At 40.5% G+C, this 14,635-nt stretch overlaps 1 protein-coding gene and 1 non-coding gene across 2 annotated transcripts in view; one reads left to right on the plus strand and one right to left on the minus strand.

Annotated features, from left to right (window-relative positions):
• The window catches only part of LOC126383157 (contactin-associated protein-like 4), a 143,602-nt gene that overhangs the window by 60,084 nt on the left and 68,883 nt on the right, over positions 1–14,635 (minus strand). Inside the window, exons 6-10 of the mRNA XM_050033604.1 lie at positions 12,003–12,178; positions 11,675–11,821; positions 10,069–10,336; positions 7,525–7,674; positions 7,101–7,272 (exon numbers count right to left, since the gene is read on the minus strand). Coding sequence (XP_049889561.1) covers positions 7,101–7,272; positions 7,525–7,674; positions 10,069–10,336; positions 11,675–11,821; positions 12,003–12,178 — 913 coding nt within the window. The remainder of the gene's footprint in view (positions 1–7,100; positions 7,273–7,524; positions 7,675–10,068; positions 10,337–11,674; positions 11,822–12,002; positions 12,179–14,635) is intronic.
• On the plus strand, positions 4,011–4,093 carry trnal-uaa (transfer RNA leucine (anticodon UAA)). Its single transcript has one exon. It is a non-coding gene; the product is annotated as a tRNA-Leu (tRNA).

Raw genomic sequence — 14,635 nt, forward strand, 5'->3', positions numbered from 1 at the left:
AGCAGGATTGCAGCGAGAAAGCATATGGTTGCTTTTTTTTTTCCTTTCTTTACTAGAAAACAGGATTTTTCTTTTTTTGTAGGTCTGTTTCAGTGAGCAGTCAGATCTGTGCTGGAACTGCATTCTGCTGAATAATAATCTAATTAATGCAGAAACAGGAAGGCATTTAATTAAAACCAGTCGAGCAGATTCTTATCTGGCAAGGATATGTGGTTAGTTCAATATTAGTGTGTGTGTGTTGGTGTTTACATCCAGTTTACTGTATGCGTGGTGTGTGTGTGTGTGTGTGTGTGTGTGTGTGTTTATTCCCTAGAGAAGGGTTTATAATTGTTGTAATTGTCTCATTAATTGTGCTGCTATTTGGCGTGACACCAAAACAGGGAAATGATTTGTTCTGCGCTCCCTCCCTCATCTCTTTCTTCTCTCCCTCCTCTCCTGAGGTTAAGGTTATTGCTCTGATCCTGCATTGTTATTGATGATATACGCATTTATACGGTACGTTTTTTCATCCTATTATCAATGATTTACATTGAGAACTATTCATCACCATGTCCATGAGGTTAACTTCATTTTAATTCAACCTACAATTCTTTACTCACATGAATGCTTTACAAACAGAGGCTCCAAGGTTGCAGTTGCATTAGGTTGTTTCTATATATATTATATATTTAAAATCAGCAAATGGTCAATGTCTTTCTTTCTGTCCCTGTCATTCATAACTGTATCACTAGATGTGAAGGCGGTGATGGTTGTACAACCCAACCCCCCACCCACCTTTCATTGAACGTATCTTTATCTCTTTCTATGTGGAGATGACTCAGTTGGAAATGACATTTATATAATGTATCTTGACACTTTCTACCCACACACTACTATAATTACATGTATTACTGATAGATCTAGATGCCAATCAAAAACACAAAAGAACATAAAATGGAAATGTCCAAGCAGAGCAGCTGACTGCCAGATATCAGCAAGAACTGTCACACCACTGATCTCCACTGAACAATAATTGTGAATTACACAAGGGAGATACTGTATGTATGTGTGTGTGTGTGTGTGTGTATGTGTGTGTATACAGGCTTATGACTGTTTGTGTGTATCTGTGTGTGTTTACTGGATGGTGCAGCCTCTCTCCAAAATGCGAACATATTACTCTGCCAGCAAAGAAAAGGGAAAAAAAATGTTTCAAAACAACAAAATATTGCATGACAAAACAATCAAGTAGAGAGGGAACATTTCTGCTTAAGAACCAACAGAACGAGCTGCCGTTTGACAGAACAATGCCGCTATTGCTCTCTGTCAAATTTTTGTGTTTTCGCCTGGAAAGCATCGTTTATTAAATTCTGCTTAGAAGCTGCCAGAGACAGAATTTTTCCCGGTTTTCTGTCTAAATGAGATAAGCGAATAGGTAAAGAAAAAAAAGCTTTGAAAATGGCTGACTTCAGAAAACAGCATGACTTTTGTTAAACAGAGAAATGCAAAACAAATCCTTACGTCATAGTACGATGCTGTCCATAAGCAAATCATATATCTAATTCTTTCGTTTAACCACCACTCACAATTACATGGACTCATAATTATGACTAATTCCCAGCTGGCTTTATTTATTCTCTGCTAACAACGATAGCAAAAGCATGTCTAATGAACATGGATGTATCTCTACCATGTAATCTAAAGTATTTTTCATCTGAAAAACTCCTGGGAATCTTTAACAAACACCACATCCCTGTGCACTTCAAACCCAGTAACACACTGAGGTAGAAGCTCTTTCACCCGACGAACAAAACACCCAGGTATGAGCAGAGTAATGTCGTGTTTGCAGTTCAGTGCAGCCAGGAATGCACAGATTTGTACATTGGTGAAACTCCACAAGCACATGGCACAGCACAGGAGAGCCAGCTCCTCAAGTCAAGACTCAGCTGTCCATTTACATCTAAAGGAGAAGGGACACTCCTTCGAGGACAGCAATGTACACAGCTTGGCCAGAGAAGACAGATGGTTTGAAAGAAGCGTGAAAGTGGCCATCTATGTCAGATTGGAATCCCTTAAGATTACACTGACCTGGATGACAGAGGCCATGTTAACATGAAAACGATGCACTGAAAACAGAATTGTTTCTCATTTTTGTTTTGAAAAGAGTTCTGCATTTAGACAACAACGTTTTGATAACAATCGCCGTGCACACAGATCTGCAAAAATGACCAAAAACACTGCAGTATACATGCCAGGCCAGTAGTTGGCAGTGTGACGCTTCCTTCTACAGAGCGGCGATGTATGAACAAACAAAATGGCAACCGCACAAACATTTGTCTGGACGGACGACGAGGTGGAGTTGCTACAGTAAATCTACACTATGATGGGGAAGGGTTGATAAATTCAATAGGGTGAGCAGCACAAGCAGAGCCCGGGAGTCCGCCATTGTTGTTGTGATGGTCGACTTTCTCACGCATGCCTAGTGACTGGAAGCGTAACGCGCATGTGCGAAAAGCCTCCGTTTTCAGAGGAACTGCATATTGCAAGTTTACAGGACAACGGAGAGGGTGCCATTTCAAAAAAAAAAAAGCACTCTGGAACCCGTTTTCAAAATGTTGCATTTTCAGGCACCCAAAACGCTGCTGTTGTGTAAACGATCAGCCAAAACGCAACTTAAGTTTACCGTTTTCAGTTGAAATCGCCGTATAAACGGAACATGAGAATCTTCACTAACATCTCTACCATGAACAATGCAGTAACATATCTTACAGTGTTCTGACTATGATGTCCGGGGTCATTCAAGTCATTTAAATTCCAGAGATATTGATTGATATATTGACCTTGTGAATACTACTACTTCTTTATTTTCTCAGGGTTGCATTATGGCCTTCAAAGTGTTGCTCATCTCACCAGGATCACTGAGTGGTTAAAAAACAGTGCACACAAGTCCTGTCCTCTTTGGGTCCAAATCCCACCTCTGGTATAAGTGAATACATTGTGAAAAGTTACAGATGTGACATAAAAGCACAGCAGTTCTCAAAGTTTCAAAAGACAAATGTTATTTCCTGTTATCGTGTTATTATAATGAATACACTCTGTTATGGCATCTCTTATAATCGTCTTTCAAGGCTCTACATCAAGGTTAAATCGTTCCCTGTTTGCTGTTAAAAATAGATAGCTAAAGTTGACTGGATAGAAATGGTTAAGGCGTTGGGCTTAAGATCCAATGGGCAAAAGCTCTCCTGGGTTCTCACCCCACTCCTGGTAATCTGACACGTTCATTGACCAGGATCACTACAATAAACCTTGTGGAGTTTTTGAAATCCTAAAAATGTGTATATTTTATGAGGATTTTGAGGAGGACATTATTAACTGGTCCTAGGTAGCAGCAGGGTTGGTTTCCGACCTTTAAAACTTTACTAATTACACCAGGATATTGGAGTTGTTGAGGCGTTGTGCTCTAGTTGCAAAGGACACAAGTCCTTATGGGTTCAAATCCCATTCCTCATATGAGGTCTGTATTGCTGTAAAGCTGTAGACGTGCCATTAAGAATAACAGCGGTTGTCAAAGTTTCAAAAAAGAAATATTAGTTCCTGTCATCATGTCAAATACACTCTGCTTGAGTGTATTGCTCCATTACAACTTTCAAAGAATGATGTATTATGTTGTTAGTTTGGGGCATTTTCTGTTGAAAGACTTTGAAGTTATTAGAGTCAGAACAAGTCGCCAAGTGTCCTTGTTGGTTTAAAACTCACTCCTCAAGCACAGTGTGTGTTTGTTTTAACACTTATGAAACCTATTGAAAATGTCTTTGTGTGGACAAATAAGATCAACACTGTTAGAACATGTTGAGCTCATCGTCCCAGAAAAATTAGCCATTAACCTTTCATGTAACCATGTAACTGATTGGTTTGAGTAATTCAAAGTTTCTTACAACAGTTGTGTTTCACTGCTTTTGATTACAGTAATGTGTGTGACAGATGACAACAGGAAGTGTGTTTTCACCTTATTGATTTTTTGCTGTTAAAGCCACACCAGGATGGCCGAGTGGTTAAGGCGTTGGACTTAAGATCCAATGGGCAATAGCCCTCGTGGGTTCGAACCCCACTCCTGGTAAACTTTATTAACTGATGATATCTGTGTACAAAATCTGTCCATTAAAAGCTAATTCAAATACTACAGTAACTTGTGTCGATTGGCTGAGTCGCTAAGCTAAAATACAGTGAACACACGTCACACAGGTTCAAATCCACTGATCCCTACCTCATGGTGGGTGTTTGTCATTACAGTTCATGTGTTAGCTTACAGTTATTCTTGATTAACACACATTTCTTGAAATTTTTGTCCATTTCCCAAAATTCCAAACACAAATTCATAACTGCTCACTCATTTTCACAAACTTAAAGCTTCAATGTCAAAACCAATTTTTCCACTCAAAACAACTGTATGTATTCTTACATCTAAATCAAACCTATCCCTTAGACGACACACATGAGCTATCAAAATCATAAATTGCATGACTGTTTGTTTGTTACACATTGGAGGGATCAATTAGAGACACTGCTACTAAAATGTTTACAATGTGTTTTCAGAGAAATAACTTTGTAAAATCACATCACTGACTATCCAGATAACCATGTCAAGAACGACCTAGTGAGTGACAGTCAGAACATTATATACCTCTTACAGTGGATGAGGAAATACTACTGTATGCTGCTAACCCGTTGCAATGTCATTTAAAATACCCACAGCAAAATACCCAGTTTCCAGAAGCTTTAAGTCTAAATTAAGTCAGCAAATGTATACATTTCCCAACATCAGCATCAGTGTTCTCATCATCTTGTCTAAGTTCTGGGTCAGGCCATTATGTCTCATCAACATCACTCATTATATTTGCTCTTGCCAGGCAGCGTGGGAAAAGTGCCCTTGTCTTTCACTCAAACGGATGGCATTACTGTTACTGTAATCACCATATTCATATGGGTAGTCTCCGGCTTAGCTGAGAGAAGACTCCAATTGATGGACATCTCTCAGTTACTTACCTTTGGCAATCCATTACTGTGCTAAAAACTACACTGAGAGCGGAGATTCAATCTGTATGCACTACAACAATACATGTATCAAAGTAACAACAAGGCAAATAAGTTGTTTTCCCTTCTGAAAGACAGATGCAACTCTGTTCCGGCTTAGGTTGGGTTACACTGGCTGTCCAGCTTCTCTCATAGTCCTCTCATGTATGAGCACATGATGAATTAGGGTGGCACGAACTTACTTGTTGTCTTCCTCTTCCTTTCTGTTTTAAGCAAATACTGCATTGAAGATATGTTCACATTCTATGTATCATATTGTTATATGGATTGTCCCTGGACATGCCTTGAGGCTCTATGTATTGACCTGTGCAGTTCCAATTGGTTTGTTAACAATTATGAGGCGTAGTGTTTACCCCTAAAGAACGGTATGGTATTGACGTTTAGGTTGTGATGACTTGAGTTAATTATATTGAGAGCCTGTGTTTTCTGAATGAACACAGTGCAATGAATGATTTATTTGGCAGCTGTTGTGTAAGGTTTTGCACAAAGAGTTTTGAATATTGAAACATGTGAACACAGGTGTATAGTGCTCAGAGTTTTGAGAAATGTGTCTGTCTTTTGGTAGACAGCATTATGGTTTGGGATGTTTAGTTAATAGGCCCAGTTATAGTGTGTAAGAGAAAAAGACACTGAGAAAAACTGTAATAAAAGACATTAGTTGCGACATCAGAGGTAGTCTGTGTTTGTCAAAAAGCAAAGTTTGACTCAATGTTCTGATGCTATTTGTATTCACATCAATATCCAAAGAAGTCTTTGTTTTGATACTCTTGACTGACTGAATGATAATGGGTTTTTTTGCCATTAAAAACCAAAATATGGAAGTCACCAGGATGCTAAAAGATTAAAGTGTTGATCTTAAAATCGATGGCAAATGTCCTTCCAGACCCTGTAATTTCCACTGTTCCACTGTAATTAGACCCCGTAATTTCTGAAGTTTTTACTCAGTCTCAATGTGGTTTAGTCACTTGGTCTAAAATCCAATGAATGGAGTTTCAACTACTCATCTGTTTTCTGTTCATGATGTGATACAAATCAAATCATCATGACAGCAGTTGTATTTCGGTGCTCTTGATTATGTACTGGACAGATAACAGCAGGTCTTTTGTCTCCATATTATTATTTTTTTTGCTATTTACAACTAGCGCTTAAAGTCTCTAGGATGGCTGAGTGGTGAAAGCATTATGTTTTAAATCCAGTGGACAAAAGTACTCATGGATCAAACCCCACTGCTGGGAGATTTCCATTGTTACTGACATGTTGCATGAACATGTGAGAGTTACATCCAATTCAGTAGCAAAACAGTCATGTGTCTCAAAAAAGTGATCAACAAAAAGAACTAACTTTGCCTCAATGCCCTGACTGTATTTATATTCAAATCAACAGGCAAATAAGTCAGTGTTTTGATACTCTTGACTGAGATCTTGAGCAGATAACAGCAGGAAGTTTAATTTCCTACTGATGTTTTTTTTGCCGTTTAAAGTCAACTAACCTCACAAGGATGGCCAAATAGTTAAGACGTTGCACTCAAGATGCAATTGACACAGGTTCTCATGGGTTCAAGTCCCACTTCTGTGAGGTATTTTTTGATTACAGGGAGTGAAAATATAAAACAATTGCAAAAAAGGTGGTGGTCGGAGCAAAATTCATTCATGCATCTTCACAAAATGCATCATGCTGGAAGCTTTGTGGCATCATTACTACCTCTTAGTTTACACTGACAAGGCAGAGTGGAGTTCTATTAAACAGGATGGTGCAACACAGCTAATATAATAGCTTCTTCACTGTTGGAATATGACTCTCCATACTCTCAAAGGTCAGCACTGTCAAGACAGTTTGCAATTGGTTAGTGTCGCAATTTATTTGTCAAAGTAAGGCAAAGCTCGGAGCTGATTTACTTCAGCACCATGAGCGTTTAAATACTTGTGTCATAAAGCTCTGTGGGATTAAAGAAAGGTTACATCAGAAATAATAACAAAGAAACAAAAATGTGTCTTAACAAATGCCAGTGGACATTTTTGGGGGGGGGAACGGACCTGTCGATGATTCCGCACATGTCAATCTGCAGGTTGCTGTAGATTCCCAGCTGCTTCTGCTGCACCATGATCAGGTCCACAATTTGGTTGTCCAGAGACAAGAGACGCATGCAGCCCTGGAAGACATTAAAGGGGTTTCTGCACTCCTGCCTGTCGTCTTCAGTGGGACAACCTGAAGGGAAGACAGAGGGAACATCAGTTAGAAATCACATGACCGTCGTTATCCAGTCGAACAAAAAATGCAGTAATACTATCATGTCACACAGAGATCAGTGGACATATTTGACAATTATCTGTCTAAGGAATATCAGGTCAATTGACTTGCACAGTGAAATTCAACTGCTTTTAGATATCACATCAGTCAACTTCCACATAGCTGTTGATGCTTGACAGGGTTTCATTGCTTAGATAGATATAATCTTACCACCAAAGAAGAGGTGACTTTCAATGGTGACAGGAAATGAGGGACTGGCCTGAGTGTTGCCTCCTTCCTCTTTATCCACAGTGATGCTAAGACGACCTCGTCTTGAGTTCAGCTCCACTGAATGCCACTGACCGTCATTCAGAGCAGAACCTGCGAACCAAATTGTCATTAACACACTGCTGAAAATTTGTGTTTGTTTGTGGCTACACGTTAAAACCTGCAGCAAATGTTGCTGGTGCAAGATTCTTTTCAAAGGCTGGAGCCATGCATAGGCACTCATGTAGGAATGACCAAAGATATACCTTCACACCACGACATGCCACCCATGCACCAAACTGCAATTTTGAAACAGCTTGAAAATCATATAAATTAAGAAAAATTGGTGAAAACCATCGGGGGCAGGTGATTGCAGACCACACAGGCGTCTACTTCACTTCCTGCATCCTCTGTGAGATTGATCTGCAACAGTACCAGCAAGGCTGTGCCTGCCTTGTGAATCTGTATGTTGTTAGGAGTTGAGGGAATAAATCAATATCTCATTATCTCCTCTATTTTTCTTACTGACAGTACTTTGCACAAGAACACACCCCAGTCATCTTACAGTGCCATCGGCTGCACAGCGCTCTGCCAGAGTGATGCGGATGTGTGACCAGAGCTTTGGTAATAAGCATAATATAGAAGATCATAAAGTAAACACTGGATTTTTAGATCAAGTGCAATTGTAAGACTGAGGGTTATATCTGGTTTCATCACCTTTTCAAAACCACAAGCATAGGTGTGAGGAATGGCTTAAACAGTGTGTTTATCTGCTCTAGCGTCAGCTGCAATTGAAACAAACAAACTTGTGACCTACAGTAGTAACCAAGAGCAACTTCAAAAGCCATGTAGGATTATTATTAACCAACTAACTGTTATGTTATACTATTTTGTGAGATTACAGGCTATGTAAAAAATTTTTTTTAAAAATCCCTGTTTCATGACTAGCTAAGGATGAAATGATACCAAAAACTCACAGTGCGTGAAAAAGTCACAGATATGATATGTATTACAGTATTAAAAAATAAAGAAAAAGGGTGAAAAATGTCTTTTATTAAATATCTGATGTGTACATTTGCCATATTCTTGTTGGGACTCACTCTGAGCCTGTTGTGAGCCAGTTGTAAGTGCTCTGTTTGCATGCAAAGGATGACAGGTCTTCTTGATTAGTATAATTGCGCCTTCTGTTTTTCAAACGAAAACACTACAACCAGGGCTTGACATTAAGTTTTTAAAGAAATAAATATTTTCATAATTACAAAGCCTTTGAAACGGATATGATCCCACCAGAGCCTTCCATAGAACTGCACAAAGGGTAGCTTTACATCCAGAAATATTTAGCGTTAGTAACATTAATGCATTACTGGCGTTACTAACGTTATAATCTCTCAACACAGATTCTGCAATTTACATTGTAGAATCTGTCGGCAGCCCTGTGTGAAAGACAACTAGAGAGGGGGGGGAGGGTGGGGCTTTGAGTTTGAACGATGCTGCGCCTTAGCCAATCACAATGGAGGGGGCGTGACCAAGACGTGCAGGTGTCCCCAGGAAATGTGTACCTACAGAAACAGCAAGCTCCGCGTCCATAGCGACTGCTCCACCCAAAACGTCGTCTCGTCAACGTGAAAAAAAAAGTTTTTTCCAGCGGATGTCTGAGTTACAACATGATTGAGCTAACTGGAGTAGTTTCATGTGTGACGTGAAAAATGTGATATATAGCTAAACTCTGCTGGTTTTCTACCCGAAGTATTTGCAAACAACACGATGATTCCCTGGGGGCACCGCCGGAAGTGAAGGCCGTGAGCGATCGCCGAGGCCCCTGCACTTCTGTTAGTCGAAAAACTCCGGGCTGTGCCTCCAGAGGTAAAGGAAGAAAAAAAAAAGTTGTTTTTTTTTGTTTTTTTTTTACCGATGGATTTCCAGATTGCTAACGTTATGACATTTGACCCCAGAGTTAACTTCTATAGTGCCCTGTGCATCAGATTTTTCTCATCAGTTTTGTTCAGTGTGTGATGTGAGACAGACTCGCACACACAGCTCAGCTGGAAAAGCTCTGCTTCATCAATACAGTGTGCAGTTTATTTTCAGTTAGCGCTACTTTAGACATCACATTTGTAATATATGCATGAGGCATTATACTTGTACTTACACCGAGCCCTGACAATTTTTGACAAGGAAAAATAGTAGAACGCAGCTATACTAGCTGAAATAACCTTATAGTATTGTGGTAGACTTTGAACGTTTCTTTAATCACAATATGGCAAAATTCAGTATATCATTACATCTTTATGACCAGCACATCCACTCTTAATTCTTACTTGCCATTTGAGAAAAACTGATAGCCATTTGCTTTGATTTGTTTCTTATTTTAAAAGCTTGGGATGAAGAACAAGGCATAACTTGTCTCACTCACATATGGAATGACATAGTAATGACATAATATCCATTTAAGAGTAACACTAACTTAACTGTAAGTCTTTAAAAGTGAATCTGAAGGTGTAGGGGTACCTGCACTGAGCTCCAGCAGCGCCCTGCCAGCTTTATGGATCTGTAGCCGGAGTCTGGCCTCACTCAGGTACAGCCAGGCCACGCCCCCTTCCTGAGGCAGGATAAAGGTGAGCAGAAGCCCCGCCTTGTTCCACGTCCTGAACTGGAACCCCACGGACAATCCCCCCGACGAGGATGCTGTTGCCCCAGGCAATTGGAGGAAGCTCTGGGGGCCGGGGAACGTCACGGCGACGGACACAGACTCAGCACAAGAAAAGGTCACATTGCCCTGAGAGAGAAACATGCAGAGGGGAGAGAGCGGAGGCGGGACAGAAAAAATGATTACTAGAGAGATAAAACAACATAAAACATGAATATTAATCAGTTGCAGAGGGCGTGTCGATGTGACCTCTGTCGCAGTGATCTCATCAGCAAGTCTCCTTAAGAGGACACCGGTATTACCATAATGATAACAGCAAGGCTTAGAAAAAGATTAGGAAAGCAAACTGAAAATACCAAAGTCACCCAGCGTGGAGGAAAAAGAGATAACGAATGAAAATGAAAGAAGGAGAGCATACAGTAAGCCCAGTACTATAATATCTTGACATCTCTGTTACAGTTCATTGTTTTGAGTAGTGGTAATGACACCAGGTTCTTTGCTAAGGCTGCAGCAGTAATATATTAGAGCCCCAGCTCTCTGCTGGGAATATCAGCCTGCTATCTTTATAATGCTCCGGAAACACAGATGACATCTAAAAGCCCATTGTGGTGCAGTTAAAGTGATGTACAATAATTCATGTTGCGAGTGGGCTGTGCTTCTGCACAACACAAAGTAAAGAAGTTAACTTAAAAATCCACTAAAGCCTGAGGACTACAGCTCTGACACACACCAATCCTCCTCTACCTACACTCTGATTTTCTTTGCGTTAATGCCCCCTCACAGAGCCATAAGATGCACCATTTAGCCGCTGTGTTAAATTGGATCATAACTTTGTGGCTAGTACCTTAAGAGCCTCAGCACCAACATAAAATTGCCTCTATTACATCTTTAGCCATGCATGTGAAATCTCTGAACCTCTTTAGCAAGAATTCATGTATTTTTTCTGCTGCCTGGGCCTTTACTGTAATAAGACAGCATTTATTACTCCCTGTAGAAACGCTTCGCAGCCTCTCCCCGATGAGTTTGCTCCACTCATCATGAATATAGAAACATCTGAAGGTCCTAATGGCCAAGATTAGGAGGCATTAGCGAGAGTCTAACCACTGTCTACAGTCTTTTGTCCTGGCTTCATTAACCAGTCAGCAGCTCGTTTAGCAGCAGCATTCAGTACAACCAGCAAATAGAGCACCTGAGTGGTAAGGAAATATTTCACCACTAAGACTGAATCCCAGTGGGGACAAAGGGAATCTAACACACACAAGAGGAATCCATTCACACAAGCCTATTACTTAAAACAAAATAAAACATAACACAGTAGCAAAGATATATATGCTGGTCTGGTACATGCTGGTACATTCAGAGGCCCTCTTTTGATTTCTGTGGCCCTCTCAGTGATAATGCTTTCCCCTCTCAGAGCCCAAACTGACCTGAGAGCAGGCAGTTGTGTTTTTAGCTAAATTAACTTACCAGTACAGTAACTTGGTGGTCTTTGTTTTTCGCTAATTCTATCAGGTTGAGGCCGTTGTACAGCAGGTTTTCAAGGCAGCCATAAAAGTTCCTCTTGGAGACAACTGGTTTCTGAGAGCCAAGGCTCTGGATTGTCCCTACACTCAGCTGTATGGAGACAAAAAGATACCAACAGACAGTTGCATACACATTCAATAACAAAAATGCAATATCTATACTTCAAATTCAGCAGTTGTACAGCTTTCTGATCACATAGAAAGTGTGGGGTGTATAGGGATAACAAAAAAGTCTTAAACGTGTGTGATGGTTTTCTTGTCTTTCATCCCACCTGCTCGATGTCCCAGTGGCTGAACTCTGCATGGATTTGAACCCTCTCTGTGTGTTTGTCCACAGTGAGGTTGAGGTGAGAGCCACGCCGCTCCACTGCTAAATGGTGCCAGTGCTGATCGTCTAACAGGCTGCCGAGGGAAGCGAGACGCCGGGGTTCAGAGGCTGAAGTCCCACCTGAAAGAGTAATGAGGAGTCAAGAGGCAACTGCTGATCTCAGGTGGAGATTGTTTTTTTCCATTATCTGACCTGGTGCAAAGAGAAGTGGACACCAGGCCAAGAAAAGCTTCTTTATTGTGATGAATATTCTAATTTTCTCAGTATCCCACAGAGAGGGGCACATCGAGGTCAGCCTGTCTCATCTCGTTAGGGACTATAGGATCCCTGCATAGTAGAATTTGAGAACCAAAGCCCAATATGTGATAATGCCGAATTTGAAAAACTGCAGCGGAAACATAGTGAGACATCATGAATGATAGATGAGAAGCAGCAAGTCCAAATTAGTGGATCCATTTCTGCATCCACTGAACTACTGGGAGAGAAACTGTGTTTCTGCTGAAAGAGGGAACTGGAGGAAGACCTGATTTCAGTCAGCCATTAAAAATGTATTAGATATTCTTTAGGGAGAGACAATTCCAACAACAAAGAGAGAAACAGAGACAGTTTGGAAGATGATGGACAAATTTATTTTTGATATTTCAGCCCATTTTGCGAGAGGGTTTATTTGTCTGCAGCTTGGATGAAAAATAACTTCATTGAGACGAGAAAGTTGGGATGTGGACTTCATGAAATGGGGGATGTCTGTCCTGTCAAAATATTTACTGTGATGAGTTACAGCCTGGACGAGTGGAAAGAGACAGTGAAATCAATATGAGAGGAAAGATGGCAAGAATTTAAAACAAATAAGATGTTGTTGGAGGTAGAGAGGAGAGGGAGATTGTCTTATCTTATGATTGAGGGTTTTTTGAATGGATGATTTGATTACTGGCTGGAGGAGTGGAAAGAGAAAGCAGGAATCAATATGAGAGATCAGAGGGCGAACAAAGAGAAAATGTAGTGATATTAATATACAGAGCACCCTATGTCCTTTTCTTTGTCACTCTCTGTCTTTATTCCATCGTATTAATATTTTGGGGGAGAAAAAAACTGCTGATCATATTTTTTCAAGAACTGACAGCAGTGATTGCACATGTAGGTCCATGACAGGGCAGTCAGTGCTTTTATTTTTTGGACCAAGTGGGAAAACGGTTGGGAAAAGAATGTGTGTAAAACCTTCTGTCACTGAGCAAGAATGTTATATGACTTGTGCTGCGGGTCACCAGAAATCAATAGGTTACTTCCTGATGGGAGCATGAATGTGCACAGAAAATATTAATCAGCAACGGGTCAGCAGTTATGAAAAATTCAATGTGATGGCTGCACAGAGGAAAGGTCATAAGGGTCTCAGAAATCAAATTGAATTTTATCTTTGGTGCATAAATGTGCACAGTAAATTTCATGGGGTTAATATTTTGGTCATCTTAGTTCCTTGCTGACGTATTTGGAGCTCTTCCAAAAACCCAGAAAGTCAGTCTGAGGTTGTGGATCTGAATGTGTGAAACTGGACAATAAAATCTGCTGCCGAAGAAGAGCGAGCATGCTCAGCAAAATCTTCAGACAAATAACTGATTAAAAAAAACTGCTAATGACAGCATCATATTTTATTAATAGGGAAGAGGGACAGACTGGAGGTATGTGCCTCATTCTTGCAGCCTCTGCTGAATGCTCTCTGCTTTTTCGCACCAGAGTAACTGTATCATATCCTGTCTGCAATTTCATTACAGCTGTTCAATGTGACTCTAAATCTGATTACGCAGGAACACAATGACAGTAAACACACTTTAGGAAAGCAAATATTTCAGAATACTGAAAGGTCATTAAGATTGTGTCAAGTCTCATCTGTCTAATGTTTGAACACACTAGTGCAGTGCCCATTCAGCCTGATTGCTTGGCCTCCATCATTGCTGCTTGCAGCTCTCTTGAGAACCACTCATCCAACAACTTCACACTCAACACTGGTGTCCTGAGCAATACACCTGCAATGATGTAGTTGTGTCCCCTAGTAATGCTAGAGTATATCTGTCACTTGGGTACAAAAGCTCACATGAACATTTTATGGCCTCAATGAACTCAAAGCCCGGCTATTTCTGGGAACACAAGTGTTCATTCTGAAGGTTACATCGCTGATGTTTGAGGTGTTTGAATTTGCTACAATCTCTAGTTCTTCAACTGTTGTTGAATGTACTGTAGCGAGCAATGGAGGGTGAGCTGTATTCAGCGTGCCGTTCAGTGGCATAGATGTTAATAGAGGTCCCCTCTCAATGCACTACACAGTGTGTACCAGGGGCGATTGCTCTGAGACAACAAGGGAGGCTGAACTTCCCCTAAAATTTCATAGAAGAAATGGTCAAATATGCACTATTGAATCTCACTATATAGTGACGAAAACTCTGTGTGTGTCTGTTCCACGTTTTTCTCCTCACTGACTTGGTCAATCCATGTGAAATTTGGCACAGTGGTAGAGGGTCATGGGAGGATGCAAATGATGAAGCAATATTACATCAATTGGCCAAAGGGGGGCGCTACAACCGATTG

Source organism: Epinephelus moara, chromosome 21, assembly GCF_006386435.1.
Source record: "Epinephelus moara isolate mb chromosome 21, YSFRI_EMoa_1.0, whole genome shotgun sequence".
NCBI classification, from domain to species: Eukaryota; Metazoa; Chordata; class Actinopteri; order Perciformes; family Serranidae; genus Epinephelus; species Epinephelus moara.